This window comes from Cicer arietinum, chromosome 8 (assembly GCF_000331145.2).
Source record: "Cicer arietinum cultivar CDC Frontier isolate Library 1 chromosome 8, Cicar.CDCFrontier_v2.0, whole genome shotgun sequence".
Classification (NCBI taxonomy): domain Eukaryota; kingdom Viridiplantae; phylum Streptophyta; class Magnoliopsida; order Fabales; family Fabaceae; genus Cicer; species Cicer arietinum.
In genome coordinates this window covers 7026391-7041699 of record NC_021167.2, presented here as the reverse complement: position 1 = coordinate 7041699, position 15309 = coordinate 7026391, and the positions used below count along the sequence as shown (strand labels likewise).

The following is a 15309-nucleotide window of genomic DNA, read 5'->3' as shown; positions in this document are numbered from 1 at the left end:
CATGGTCTTACATCAAATTTAATTGTGTTTATGATATAGATTTATGTATATTTCAATTATATAAAAATTAATTTTTAAGTAAAAATTCATTAAAACATTGTCAATCATCAACTCAATCTCAGTTAAACATCTCACTTACAACATCACACCAAAATTTAGCTCAAAATGTATAGGTAGAAACTAGAGGATCAAAGACAAAACCTATGTTTAAACCTAAATTTTATGTCTGTTTAATTTCTCTGTACATAAATCATGAAAATTAACAAAGGAGCATGAAATGTGTAAATCCAACATTTTCCAAAACTCCACCATGAAGGAAAGTAGTATACTAGTATTAGTAAGAAAAAATATATCTGAATCGCTAACTTTTAAAGAGGGAAAGACACCAAATATACTTTTGTCTTTATCTCTCTCTCCTATATCACTCACTTTAGTCCTATCTATAATTTATCTCATAAAATACTAAAATCACCATAACATTCCCGCCACAAAAGTAGGCAATCCATTTCCTAAAAGACAAACCAAATTTTGCCATACATATAACAGAAACAACCATAGGGGAGTAAAAGAAAAGGCAAAGAATGAATAGGTATTGCTTATTAATATCAATTGAGAAAACAACGATTTTGCACAAACAATGTAGAATAATTTGGAAAAGCTTACGGGAAAAACAATTAGAAAAATCCAACAGAGAAAAATTAGATGTCAGTTTCCTCCAACATGACTATTACAACAACCCCATCAGAAAGAGGAAAATGGTAAGGGGGTGAATTGATATCATATCATATATCATATGATACAAATGAAGGACAAAACAAAATTGTGTTAGCACTCGTCACAAGTCAAGACAACAGCAAGCAAGTCGTTGCTTGTTTTGGGAAATGTTTCCCCACATTGTTTCTGTAGTGAATTTGCCAAAAAGGCCTTGATTTTTTTTGTCTTCGGCATTCACTTGAAGCCTCCACATTGCCGAATATCAACAGCTGTTAAATGAGAATTCATCTAGTGTCATTGTCATCGGGACCGGAATCTATCTCCTCACACAAGTTCTCAAGCATCATTGGACTCAAACAAGATCGGTAATCAATGGATTGTAAAAAGTTGAAATAAGCATACTTAATGTCAAATTGCATATCATACCCTGCATAAAATAATACAATTTGTATCAATATTTCTTATTAACATTGGATATGGACCAGAAAAGAGGTTTGATCCTTACAATAGTTCACCGCAATAGTTAATTCTCCATCATCCCCGCTCTGTCTAACATGATGGAACCACATACTTGGCCTGCATTCATTTCATCATGTCATTACTACCATTACCATATACATAATATATACACACACACAGAAAGGACACTCAACAATACGATTAGGGATAATTTGAATTCTCAGAAAGACACACAAATATCATCAATTTCATGAACTCTCAATGCTGTATGGCAAAAATGTTGAACAGCACACCTAGGTAAATGTTGTATGGCTACCTAGCAGTGATGATATCATGCTATGCCATAGGTATGCAGCATCGAGAAAACAGAAGGAATGCTTAAATGTTGTATACCATTAATCAGTTAACCGCTATAGCTTATCAGCTAACAGAATTCACTCACTTCAGTTATTGAAGTAAATGATTGATTGGTCATCTGTAAATTACAGAGCGCGGGAGCTGTGGCTAAGTCTTTAAAGCTTCAATTTGATTACAGTCTCAACAATTATATCGCTAGTGGATATGGAGATTATAAGTATGGCAAATATTTTTAAGTGAGATTAATTTCAATAAACTAGTTAAAACTGCTGAAATTATTCATTGAGCCTATCAAGTTCAATAGTGTTGGAGAAAATGGAAAACTGAAAAGTACAATGCATGATGAGTTACTAGGAACCTCACATGGATTTATGTAATTTTCAGTTTTAACAAAGTAAAAACATCAGACTAATATCCCCAAATTTAGATGGAGATTCAAACTCAGATTTTGGTTCATGATCTGCTTCTCGACTTCAGAATCCAAATTAAAGAGTTCTGAAGCCAGGTTATGACTGGATGATGTATCACACACCAGCATCTCTAGTTGTGCATAATCTACTTATCTTAATTTATATCGTTTGTAAATGAAACATGGCAGAATTTTATGGTTCTACTCCCCGCCATTTCCACTTCAAAACCGTGCCCTTCTAAACTAGTAATTTGTGAAAGAAAGATCCCATGTATCATGGGTCTCTGACATATTGCAAAGCCAAGTTACTTAAACATAAATATTGAGGTATCACAGCATGGTTTAAATTTGAATTAGCAGAAAAACTGGAGTGTGCACTTTGCAATGCTGCTGCGTTTTCATACATGTAAATAAAACATAACCAAACCAATGGAATTTATAAACAGTAATATAAAACCAGCAAAACGAAATACTTGGAAATAAAGAGATGCTGATATATTGAGGATATCATCCAACAGAAGAAAGATTAAAACCCAGATAGATGATGCAATGCAAAAGAAGGAAATCAAATTCATACAAGTAGAGAATCTCCCCAGCTTTGACAGTACACTCAAACGGTGGAGGGCCATTGAAATACAATGGAAACTTGGAAATCTCATCTTCTAAGTTCTCCGCGGAAGGAAAAGGGTCCACACTACACCAAGGAACATATCTAGTCGGCTTCTCAAGTTCCAAACCAAACTCTCCACTCTCCTACAAAAACAAATCCCACAACAACCCAAATGAATTTAACTCCAAAAGCTAAAACATTTAACACTAAAACAGAAACCCAAGTTGCATTCACTTATTTGCGCTTATCTAATTGGCATAAGCACTTTGGAAACTACTTATGAGAAGTTATGAAAACAGCTTCAAACAGTTTATTTCTATAAAGTCTCCAAAATAGCTTATGAAAATAGTGACTTAATTTCACACAAGCACTTATCCAAAGAATGCCTAAACCCTAAACCCCATAAAATGAACAAGAAATTAAATTAGTTAATTAAATGAAAAAATAAGTATACTTGAGAATATGTATAAGTAGCAGCAGGGTAGTGACGAATGTAGAATCGATGAACATCAGTAGGAGGGAACAAAAGAAAGTGTTTTTCACCAGTCACAACAGCGTAGAGATTCTCGTAATGATCCTTATGGAACGAAGTTTGAGAATAACGGTTTCCAATCCAAAGGTTAACAGCTTCGGGTTCCGAACCAAAAGCTTCGGTAGCCCAACCAATATGAGAATCACAGTCATTAGCAAGAGAACAATACTCCGAACGAAAACAATCGTTCTGCTGCTGCGCGTACGCCACACGCTCGGAAGGGTTAGAGGAATTGATTAAACGGAGCGCGTCAGGGAAAGGCAAGCGCTGCACATGCGCGGAGGCGAAGCAGAGAGAGGAAGGGGAAGTGGGGAGAGGGGCGAGGGAGTCGGCGGCGCCGGTGGGGGTGAGGTGGAGGGAGACGGTGGTGGAAGAGAGGGTTTGAGTGAGGTAGGAATGGTTGGTCCATGAAGAGAGTGATGGCCAGTGAGAGATGGAGTTGGAAATGATGCAGGGTTTGTTTGGGTTGATGAAGTTGCGAAGGAATTGGAGTGGAGTTGGTGGAGATTCTAATCTCTCTATTATTCCATTGCTTCCTAAACTCACCTCACGAACTTCACTCCATAGTTCTTCTATCTTCTCCTTCATCTTCTCATCACTACTCTATCAATCTATGTTTTTCACTCTCTGTTTCAATATTTATTCAATTTTACTCTCCTTTTATTTTCAATACACCGCAATAACTACCAACTGAATTCACGTATCTTAGTTAAAAAATATTTGTAGGTGTAACTAATTAACAAACTTGATATTTAATTCATAAACATCTTTGAAAACTAATATTTTCGAATTATTTTGATCCTCTAATATTTCTTTCGTTTAAAATATGATCATTCTTCCAAAGACCCGGTTTAATTCGTACGAAAAGTGTTGATGCAGAGGTGATAGTTTATGTATGCTCTAACAAGTTTCATATAAATAGAGATTGTTACTTTTTATAAGTTGTTAAGATCTCCTGTTTATTTTAACAAAATGGCATGAAGGTATTTGTATAATTTGCGGCATATTAGTCAAATAACATCAAATTTGCCTGAGGTTTTTGTGTCAACTATACAAATTTAGTTAAACAGTTAATCTAAACTAAGCATACACGCAATCTTTAGCGCAAAAAATCTGTGTGGTTTTCTGTTTCCAAATTATTTGACCCTTTCCGGGTCAGTCCATTCACTGACATTGACAAAAAGCATCTTGGCTTGTGGTTTTAGTCAAAATACCATTTGGCTTCAACAATTTGTAGTTCTCTGCCTGCCATTACACCAGCAGAGTTGCATGGAAAAGAATCAATAACGCCCTTGAACTCCTATACATCTTGAATCCTCGTGAAAAACATTGCAGCAATTGGTCGGGTATGAAAACCACCGGCCATTCATCATATCAGCTACTCACTCCGTGTTGCCTGGCCGAATCCTATTAGGCAAAGGCCTTGCGATCAGTCCATCTGCAATCCAACCAGCTGATTCTCCATCATTTCTAGCATGATTGAATTCCCTTTCTGCGTATTCTAGAGATATCCGCAACCTCCCCCCAGGTTTGCAGTCATAAAGGGCTCCTCGTCCTTCAATTCCTGCATTCTTCTCTAACCAATAAAGATAGTTGACCTGAAACAATGCCTTCAGCATATCCAGCTGGGAACAGTTTTCTTTAAGCACCACCTGAATCAAGAACATGTGGTAGTTATGACCCATGAAACCCAATAGAAAATGTTTGCAGTTATAGTTGCCACTTGTTTCCCATGTTGAGACAGGTAAACTTAATGCACCAATTTGCTAATGCCTCGTAGAAGGCAAACCAACTGACAAGTAAACTTGAAAGTGAATATAGTTTGTCAACTTACACAGAATTTTCCTGTGTGCTCTGACAAGATGTAGCCTTCATTTTTATAAAGCGAAAAGAGAGCAAGCACTTCCTCCTTATTGTGGATAATTTCACTGAGTTTGGACCCGAGCTGCAGACGACTTTCAATTTCTACGGCAGCATCCTTTGCTTCAGATGATAAAACAATTGATTGTGCCTATTATAAAAGTGAAGTCATAAATAACCTTAAGATATACACCAAAATACAGATGAATGAATAAATCAATTATTAGTAATAGAAGATTTCTAATCAGGAAGGCAGGACCATTGTCTTAAATATTTAAATTGCACATTAACTACAATAAGAAAAGAAAGATGAACTCACTTTGTTTGCAAAACATGCATTTAATATGGGTAGTGCTGGAAATAGTGGCTCCTCATCATTGACCTCTTTAACTGGAGGAGCCTGACCACTCAGTAGATATTCACTGAAAACCAAACCTGGTAAAATAATCAATAAACAAAACATATAAAGTTTGATCTTTTAACAAACAAATCAAACCCTAGTAGTAGCATTTCTAGATTCCAAGTCCTCCAACAAAGCCTTAGTGTTTCATCAACGGCATAAACAAATTATTTTCTAGAATAACGGAACACAGCTTCAACACAATTGAGTGTGAGGGTGTGCGAGACTTGAGAGAGAGAGAGAGAGAAGAAGTTACTTGCACGATAAGGATTTAATGTCCGCAATTGAATGGACTGGTAAGACTTTAGATTGCAGTACATGTGGACCCAAGTCACGACACAAAAAGAAGCAAGAACGAGAGGCGTGGAAGAGCCTATGCAGTTACCGAGTCCTATACCAAGAGCGATACCAATAAACCTGCTTGCCATTCCTTGAACTTCACCTTTAGCAATTACCTATAATTTATTATTTTTCAGAAAGAAAATAATATACAAGTAAAAGAAACATGCATTGAAAAAATAAATAAATCATGATTCATGCCACTAGTAGCAGTTGATGGAGATCTTCCAAACAACAACTTGAAGTGATTACTGTACCGCTGCTGTGTCATTTAAATCAAAACTCTTATATAATCAAACTGAAAAGGATCTATTTTTCACCTCAGCGAAATTCCTTTGAGCAGCAAAACCAGCAAAGAAACAGCTCCTGGTAGAAGCCTGTGAAAAGAAAATCAACTTTAAGTTTCAATTTGAAGTTACTACCTAAATTTTCAATATTCTGAATGCAAATAAGTTAGGCATAGGAACAGAAGTTACCTATTGGTGCCAAACAGAAAAAAAAATATTATTTTTTTTACTCTGCATATGATTATGCTTCCACCCCAATCATACAGCAGAGTGTTTGGTGTTAGTTTTCATTTATTTATTTTAAAACACAATAGTAAAGTTTGGTTTTCATGGTAAAATACAAGTTAAATTATATTCTTTTTTAAAAGGACAGAATTAGACATGAGATTGAAAAATGATTAATTTTGATTCCACTTTACAGTTCAATTCCATTTTGTCTGTGTGCCAAGTGTTATCTTAATTTTGAAATTAATCATAGGGGAAGGAAAGCATCACGCACGAAATTTTTCTAAAATATAAGTAGATTAAGTGAACAATTTTCATATCATTGTGAAACTTTAAAATCAATTCTGGAAACATGGCAGATGAATGGAACTGAAATCCAAGACAACTCAATGGTTGGTTAACAAGTACTTACCACATCTCAATGACTCAAAACACTTAATTTTCAATATCCTTCATATTTTGCCAAAACAGTTTGACAATCACACATACATACACCGGATGACTGGAATTGCTGAAGTAGAACCGTGGTGTAAGGTCTGGCTTTTGAACTACCTCAAACAGGCTCTTAGAATTTGGATTGGGTATAATTCAACCTTACAAAACTGACTTATAAGGTTAGAGATGTTTCCCACTTATATAAACACATTTAAGGTCATATCTCATCCAATCTGAAACTCTCAACACACAGCTCACACAACCAAGACTTGACATCTGAGTGTGACCTCATAGCGGATAGCCAACAAATCTTGAATTGACTTTGATACAATCTTAGGTTTTTAATCTAAGTTTTTGATCTAAGATACTCTAAAATTATAAATTGATCTTACAAGATAAACTAAGATACTACAATATAATATAAAGATATTACAAAATAATTTCTAACATTCTAACACAGGCATAATTGACTATCCAAAACATTTAAAGACATTGCAATATCATGTGATAGATAATTTCTACTTTATAGAGGTTCATTCTTTCATCACCTGAATCAATGAAGCAGCAGAGCGAGACGCCCCGGCAACAGCACCAATAGGCACAAACAAATGAGGGAAAGCAGGAGTACACATCTCCAAACCAAAAGCAGCATTTTCAAGAAGATCAGCAAACAATCTCCACCCTTTTGGGTTAACATCAAAATGTCTACCAAAATCAGACAACAAAATCTTACTAAGATACCCAATTCCATCTTTAAGCACCCAATTGATAGCAGCAGCAGTTGGAATAGCCCCTTTTCCCAATCCAACAGCATAAAGCAAAGCTTGAGTTGCCAACACACCACTAACCTGACAAGCAACACCTTGAACACCTCTCCACAATGAATACTCCAAATAATCACTAGTCACACTGTTGGGAAACCCTTCAGGAAGCATCAACCTCACCGTGAATTCTTTGCACTTAGTGTACAAAAAGCTTGGAACTTGTGAAACGTTTAGGGATGATAACTCAGAAAAGAACGTGGGATTTGAAGCAATGAAAATATCCTTTAAATGATCAGGGAAAAGTTTGATAAAGTTTCCACCTTTCACTTCCCAAATGGGCTGCTTCAAAATTTCATTTTCAATTGAAGAAGAACAAGATGAAGGGGTTCTTGCCATTGCGAATTTGGCAAGAAGAAGTTGGAAGAAATAACAGATAACAGAGGAACATAGCAAGGAAAGGAAAAGGGTGTAACGAGAATTTGAAGAAGAATCATCGGAGTCAAAAGGGTAACCCCAGTAACCACCACCACCATCACCACCATTGTTGTTGTTGTTGTTATTGTTGCCGGTGGAATGTGAAAAGAGAGGAAGAGAAGAAAGACGAAAAGGGTAAGAAGGGGTTGGTTTATTGGAGGGAAAAGGGTGAAAAGTGGGGGCGGAGAAATGTGGGGGAGACGGTGGACGGTGGCGGAGATGAAGAGAAGTGAGAAGAGAAGAGTGAATAGAAGTAGAAAGCATGTTGTTGAGTAACCAATGAAGTTGCTCTCTCAGTGAAGTGGGGACAAAAAAGGTCAACAACAAATGAATGAAAACTGAATCCAAATAGGTCCTTCGTTCATAGAACCAGTCAAGTTCTCCACTCTCTTCATTCAGGCCTGCTTTTCTCTTAATTTCTTTTATTTTTATACTTTCTCACAAAAATATATTTATAATTAAAATAACACTTAATATTACAAAATATAAATAAAAAATTTAAAAATAATTAAATAGTGTATTAGCTTGAAAGTCCGCAATGAGTAATATTTTTTACATCTATTTTTAAATAGAGTTTTTTACTCTTGTTTGATAAATCTAAATAGCTCGTTTTTACAACTTTAGATAACGGACACATTTGAACATGATAGTATAGTGTTTTTCCTCAAACTTGTGTTTGAAAAAAAAATTATGTATTCTAACTCGTTATTTATGTGAACAACAACATTAATAAATGTAATGTTTAGATACAAATTATCTAATAAATTTTGCATGTAATTACTAAATCTCATCAAACTTTTGTTTATAATGTGAATTTTTAACATATTGGTTATGGGTATCTTTTAAAATGTGCATAGAATTTGAATTCAACTGTCAAAACTATATCAAACACTCACTCAAATGAGCAAGGGGCCTGCATATACTATAGAATACCATAGAGATAATTGGATCCAAATTGGCTAATCCATTTGTCACCTTATTTGATTCTCTCTAAACATGTGTAATGTTCACCTCGATTTCAAAGAAAAAGCTTATGATTGCGTCTAAATTAAGAGTGAGCATAATTCAATCCAACTTTAAGATTTGTTTTGTCTTTGTCTCATTCAACTTGTAAAATATTGAGTTTGATTGGGTTTATAAATTGGTTAAAGTCCAAATACATTCATCCAGTCAAAATTTAAGTATAGATTAGAGTTAGATACGATTTGTGCCTTGCTCACAACTAATTGTTAGTTTTATTACATGTTCAATGTGAAATCTTTGTTAGTTTTGGTAGAAATATTGTAACGAAGTAGACATGCATGTAAGAGTCATGCTTTTAGTTTGAATACATGATAAAACATTAAAAAATTGAATCTTTCATTTTTCAAATTTCAATCATAATTCAGTAATCAATTTATATTTTTTTGTTTCAATTGTCCGTTTGTTCGACATAGTTTCGTCTCAAATGAATTTAATCTTAATTTAACACATTAAATTGTTCAAATCTAAAAACGAGTTAAAATATGAAGAATAATCCTAATAAAATTTTAAGATTAGATTATGGATTAGTATGACTCGTGTTTTGCTCACCTCTACTTTACATATATGAATTTTGATATTCCCTCCGTTCTTATTTATAAACAAAAATATTAATATATTTGGTTCAAATTTTAATACTTTAAAGTCACGTTTATAAATGATTTTGATGTTATGATAATATAACACTTTTTAACTGTTAGTATTTGACACTCAAACTCTTTTTTCTATAATATTTATAATATAAGACTTTGTCCCATAAGTCAAAAAAAATTGGCTTTGTCGTTCAATGAGATTATATACAATTATAAAATTTGAAATTTGTCGATAAAATGAGTCCAATTCATATAGAGTTTTGACTAAAGAACATATTGTTATGATTTCGAGTAAGCCGTTATGTAGCGGCATGGCATATTGACATCTTATATTCTAAAAATTCACTCATACTCCACAAAAATTTAGTTTAACTCTTGTTGCCGACACGACGTCCTCTTTAGTGATTTATTGTTATCTCTTTTTGAGAGACTAGTGAGATCCTTGATAGTTCCTATGTTCTTCAATAGAGATTGATCTTCAAACGTTCCAATCAAATGAAAAACAAGTTGACTCAAAAATCCGACAATGGTCGCAAAGCAAGGATCGGGTACCAGGAAAGTCTTTGTTAATAACATTGAAACTAGTGTAGTCATGATCTCTAACTTTAATGATTATACAAGTCAATTTTGGTAGAGATAAAGTCCCACAGTAACATTTGTGATCCATATATTCTCAATCTACAAACAATAAACAATAATCTTTAACCAAATTTCATAAAATGAATTAGCTTAAGGACATATGTTAATAAAACAAGTATAAAAATATTGTGTTTAATTCTTTAAAAATTTAAACATTATTTTTTCAACACAAGATGCCTAGCATGCATATTATCAAGCATATATCCTTAAATCTATGCGGCTAAAAAATTGATGTTGAAAGTAAAACAATAAAACTTTACTAACATAACTTCTATGGAAGACCTATAATATATATTCTTGTCCCTACACTGAGGGAATAATAAAACTAGTACTAGATTGGTAGAAATCCCTAGAAGTATCATCAAAGTACCAATGTGTGATCCTAACAAGAGAAACTTGAATTTAATTGGAGTGTGACACTTGGATGAATAATGGAAGTGGACAAAATGTAAACTTTAGGAAGAACCATTGGAATTCCATGAATTGTGGCCACAAGTGGACAAGAACAACCAGATTAGATGTATATTAGAATTGAATAATTGTTGTTGTTTTGTATATCTCGCCCAAGTTGTAAACGAATTGATTTTTCAATCTTTTAATTACACGAAAATAATATATTAATTTTTATAAAATTTAAATTTAATTTTTTTTGAATTTTTTAAATAAATTTATGTAATATTTAAGAGGTTTTGATTGCAATAATCATTCAATTAAATTTTAGAAAAATAAACAGATAGAATTCGAGTGAAATATATTTTAGAGTTAATGAAATTAAATACAAAATTTGCTAAATTTATCGCATGAAATTATATAGAAAATTGGTACGTTGTTCTTTATATGATTGATAACAAAATTTACAATACTGTTTTCAAAATATCTCTAACTAAAAATGATTGAAATGAAATAAAGATTAAAAATAGTTTAATATTATAGCTTTTACAAATATAAAGTTAACTCAATAAAAGAAATTAAAAATCAATTTGATATTTTCATAATTATTGTGTGTATTTTGTCATTCATTTAATAGTGCAAGTAAAATTGCATACATGAAAGACGTAATAGTCCTTTCTTTATCTATTAAGGGTCAGAGAACAAACATGGCCCCAAAAAAATTGCATTATTTTGTTAAGCAATATTGACATTTCGAAATGATCTATCATTATCATTTTCGTTCACAAATTCTAAATATAGATAGATATGCATGTTAATTTTTGGGTTGAAATATTGACCCTTCAAAATGATTACCATAAAAAAAATGATACATTACATCACATTTATGGATGCGTAAACAGATTGGTTAGAATGAAGTTAATGATTGAGAAATTATTTTCTTTAGTAAAAAAGTGATACTAAATTCAATTTGGAAAATGTATTACAAAAAGTAAATAAACGAAATATCATGAATTCGGATAATTGATTGTGTCCTCCTTGCAATCCACTAAAAAATATGTTAATTGTTTTTTTTATTTTTTTAAACATTGATATTGAGATAAAAATAACACAAATTATATACTATGTTCCTATATTAAACTAAAAGTAATGACACAAATGTATTAGATATCATATTTTTACTTAAAATTTTACGATAGTAAATATAAAATATACATATTATTTTATTGAAATGTAGTAACATTCAACGTTAATATAAAAAAAAATTAGAAATGAACAGTTTAATAATAAATATTTTTACTATTAATCATTCTCACACTTTAAGTTAACATTATTTTGTGAATTAGAGCCAATGAGTGAATGACATATAGGTGAAACCAAGTTGTATGTCACGATGATATTTGCGGGGAGCTACATGATTAAAGAGAATGAGAAAAATCATTGTCTAAGCATTATATATTTTATTTACATTAAAATTTAGGACAAGTTGCACATATTGTAAAGGTAATCATTTATCACTCCCTAGTTCCATTATATAAGTCTATAACTTCATAACTAAAATATAGTTCTACATCCTCTTCTTTTTATTTCCACTGTTCAACCTTTTTCTTTGATGTTCCATTCCTTTCTCTTGCATAAAACATAACAAATTTTAAGGAAATGGGTGCTCTAGATTTCCTTTCAGATTATTTCTCTGTCACACCAAAAAAGAAACGTAAACCAATGCAGGTGAAACACAACCTCCTATCCTTATGTATATGTGTGTCAATAGTGAGCTTTGTTTTAAGAAAATTTTGATTATTTTTTCTCCTTTTTCTCTTATAGACTGTTGAAATAAAGGTGAAAATGGATTGTGATGGTTGTGAAAGAAGAGTTAGGAATTCTGTTACTAACATGAAAGGTAATTCATAATCTTATCTCATATTTATTTTTAGTAGTCTTTTTATTTGTTTTAAGGTTTCTCTTTTACTTGTGAAGATGTCGTGACTGAAATCTTTGTGTATTTTATATTCTTAGCATACGTAATTTTTAGAATATGTTTTCTAATATAATTTATTTAGTCTTTTTAAAATAAAAAAATATATATCTTTTCTTATTTCAAATTAAATGGTATAATTTTTTTGTTGGTTTGAATGAATTTTAATTTTTAATATAATTTTGAATTTTTTGCTCTAAGAAAATGATTATTAAAAGTTGAATTTGATTAATATATAATAATGTAGGTGTGAAGGAAGTAGATGTGAATAGAGAGCAAAGTAAGGTAACAGTGACTGGTTATGTGGAAGCAAATAAGGTCCTAAAGAAAGTGCAGAGCACAGGAAAAAGAGCAAAGTTTTGGCCATATGTTGAATATAATTTAGTGGCATATCCCTACATAGCACAGGCATATGCAAAGAAAGCACCTTCTGGATTTGTGAAAAACACTGAATTAGCATTGCCTAATCCAAATGGACATGATGATAAGATCACTTCCTTCTTCAGTGATGATAATCCCAATGCATGTTCTATCATGTGAAACAATGTTTTAAAAATCGGACAAATGGTTCTGTGAACTGACACTGTCGACCGTTTGGTTATTTGAAAATGGTTATGTGAACTGATACTGTCTACGGTTTGGTTATTCGAATAGTTTAATAACAGTTATATTTCGGTTCAAGTGGTTTAAAGCAATTGAAATATGACTTAAGTCTCATTGATTTGATGTTTGGTACAGTTTTTATAATATTGATGTAAGCAATTTTATTTTAGTCATGCACAAAAACTTTGTTAGTTCATATGTTTAGTACTATTGAAGAATTAAGACTTGGAAGCTATTTTGAACATGTTGTAAGATATGTGTTCTCAACGACAATCAAGTTCTGTTTATGTGTTAATGTAGTTAGTTATGTCAAATCACAACTATTATACTTCATGAGAATTCTTCTTTGCCATACTTTTTTTAACAAATACATATATTATGTGGTGAGAAAAAATATATTCAGATAAATTATCTGAGTTTATAAATAATAAATTTTAAAAGTAAAAATTATTTATAGAGATAAAAGTTTCAAATTATAGTTTTAAGTAAAAATTAATTCTAGAGACAGATTAATTCTACTCATAGATATCCAAACATGTAAAAATAAATTATATATATATATATATAGTTAATTTTGACTCATTCAAAAGTGAAATAAAAAAAAATTAAATTACAATCTCAAATGCTTTGAAGATGTTGATTACTCGATTCTTCCATCTCAAATTTGATGAGAGAAAGTATCAACAACTCATTATAAAGGAAAGTTAAAATAGTTCCACCATGAAATGAAATGTAATAAAGCCTAAACGGTGCATTGAGAGTGAGACGACAACACTTACATTGAGAATAGACCAGAGACAAGAGTGAGACGGCAACACTGAGAGTGAGGGAAACGGTGAGGCTGCGAGAGTGAGTGAGGTGAGGGAAACGGTAATGCGGCGACGAGAGGTTGAGCTTGACAGTGAGGACGGAGTGGGTGACGGGTTCGAGAGGGTGACAAATTTGAGAGTTAGGGTTCGTAGTGGGTAACATGCGCGAGAGTGAGTGACATGATGGAAACGATGATGCGGCGGCGATAGGCTGAGCTTCACGCAAATACATAGTGGGTGACGGCATTGAGAGGGATGAGAGTGGGTGATGGGTTCAAAAGCTAGGGTTACATGAAAAACATGAGGGATACAAAGTGATGATGATGAAGGGAGAGTAACGAGGAGAGGTGATGAAGTTTTTAGAAAATATAATATTAAGTTTTTAAATAATATTAAAAAAATTAATTTTAAAAAATCATAAAATTAGTGTTAGACCCCGACGTTAAATATTAAAATAAAAATTAAACAAATAGCCTTATTTTATTTAGCTTCGGCTAAACCGACACAACATATTAAAAAAAAACTGTCACCTTAGCGTCCGCTTGACCGACGCTAGGAGCCAACACTAAATATGTGACAGCTAAAATGGATTTTTCTAGTAATATTTTAAAGTCAATCCACTAAAAAAAAAATGTTTTAGATCTCAGAAAATATGTTAATTTAACCCAAAAAAAATCCAAACTAGATATTTATTATATTATTAATTATGTTATAAATTTACTTTTATATATATATATATAAGCTCTTTTGATAAATTTAAGAATTTTAAACTTTTGTGTATGCTTCAAATTGAGACTATGCGGTTATTTTTATTTTTATTTTTATTTTTTACAACTAAAATTATATACATTAAAAGAATTTTGATAGACAATTTTATTATGGACTTATAAATTTTATATTATTATTTTGTATTTAAAAAGAGTTTATTTTTGTATTAAAAGAAAGTCATTTTAAAAGGTCACGCTTTCAAACTTGTTGAACGACTCTTATAACAGGATACTTTTTATCCTATTCGATAGCTTTCTTTTTCAAGTTTCAAATAAAAATTGGTGCATTGTTTGTCAAACTGTAGATATCATCGTATCTTGCTTTATCTTTTTAAGTTTGGGATTCTACAGCAAAAGGTCAATATAGTGGAATTTTACTGCACACTTGTGGCTCATTTTGCATAATAATAAACATACGGCCATAACTATCTATTGAGTTTCAAGAACAATGCTAAGATTATATATAAAAATAAATAAATAAATAAAATAAAATAAAAAAGAACAAGAAGTGGAATAATGCTAAGATTCAAAAAATATGTAGGGATATGCATTTTTTTCAAGTTTATGATTGTATATATTGGATGATGTTCACTAGGTACAATAATGAGTGAATTAATTGAACAATCTCCATCAACTTTTGCTAACTAT

General features: G+C 32.0%; 3 protein-coding genes across 3 annotated transcripts; 1 reads left to right on the top strand and 2 right to left on the bottom strand.

Annotated features, from left to right (window-relative positions):
* Nucleotides 1–570: 570 nt before the first annotated feature.
* Nucleotides 571–3948, bottom strand: LOC101510987 (lysine-specific demethylase JMJ32). The gene is made up of 4 exons (XM_004512249.4): nucleotides 3004–3948; nucleotides 2517–2692; nucleotides 1220–1290; nucleotides 571–1141 (listed from the first exon to the last, which is right to left on the bottom strand). Exons 1-4 carry the CDS (start codon nucleotides 3667–3669, stop codon nucleotides 999–1001), a joined length of 1056 nt encoding a protein of 351 aa, XP_004512306.1. The 5' UTR covers nucleotides 3670–3948; the 3' UTR covers nucleotides 571–998.
* A 139-nt stretch (nucleotides 3949–4087) lies between these two features.
* Nucleotides 4088–8272, bottom strand: LOC101510665 (protein root UVB sensitive 1, chloroplastic). Its single transcript, XM_004512248.4, has 6 exons — nucleotides 7176–8272; nucleotides 6001–6057; nucleotides 5598–5796; nucleotides 5261–5376; nucleotides 4916–5092; nucleotides 4088–4733 (listed from the first exon to the last, which is right to left on the bottom strand). The coding sequence occupies exons 1-6, from the start codon at nucleotides 8127–8129 to the stop codon at nucleotides 4464–4466; spliced, it is 1773 nt and encodes a 590-aa protein (XP_004512305.1). The 5' UTR covers nucleotides 8130–8272; the 3' UTR covers nucleotides 4088–4463.
* A 3629-nt stretch (nucleotides 8273–11901) lies between these two features.
* Nucleotides 11902–13380, top strand: LOC101510333 (heavy metal-associated isoprenylated plant protein 22-like). Its single transcript, XM_004512247.4, has 3 exons — nucleotides 11902–12235; nucleotides 12332–12407; nucleotides 12730–13380. The coding sequence occupies exons 1-3, from the start codon at nucleotides 12167–12169 to the stop codon at nucleotides 13020–13022; spliced, it is 438 nt and encodes a 145-aa protein (XP_004512304.1). The 5' UTR covers nucleotides 11902–12166; the 3' UTR covers nucleotides 13023–13380.
* Nucleotides 13381–15309: the final 1929 nt, after the last annotated feature.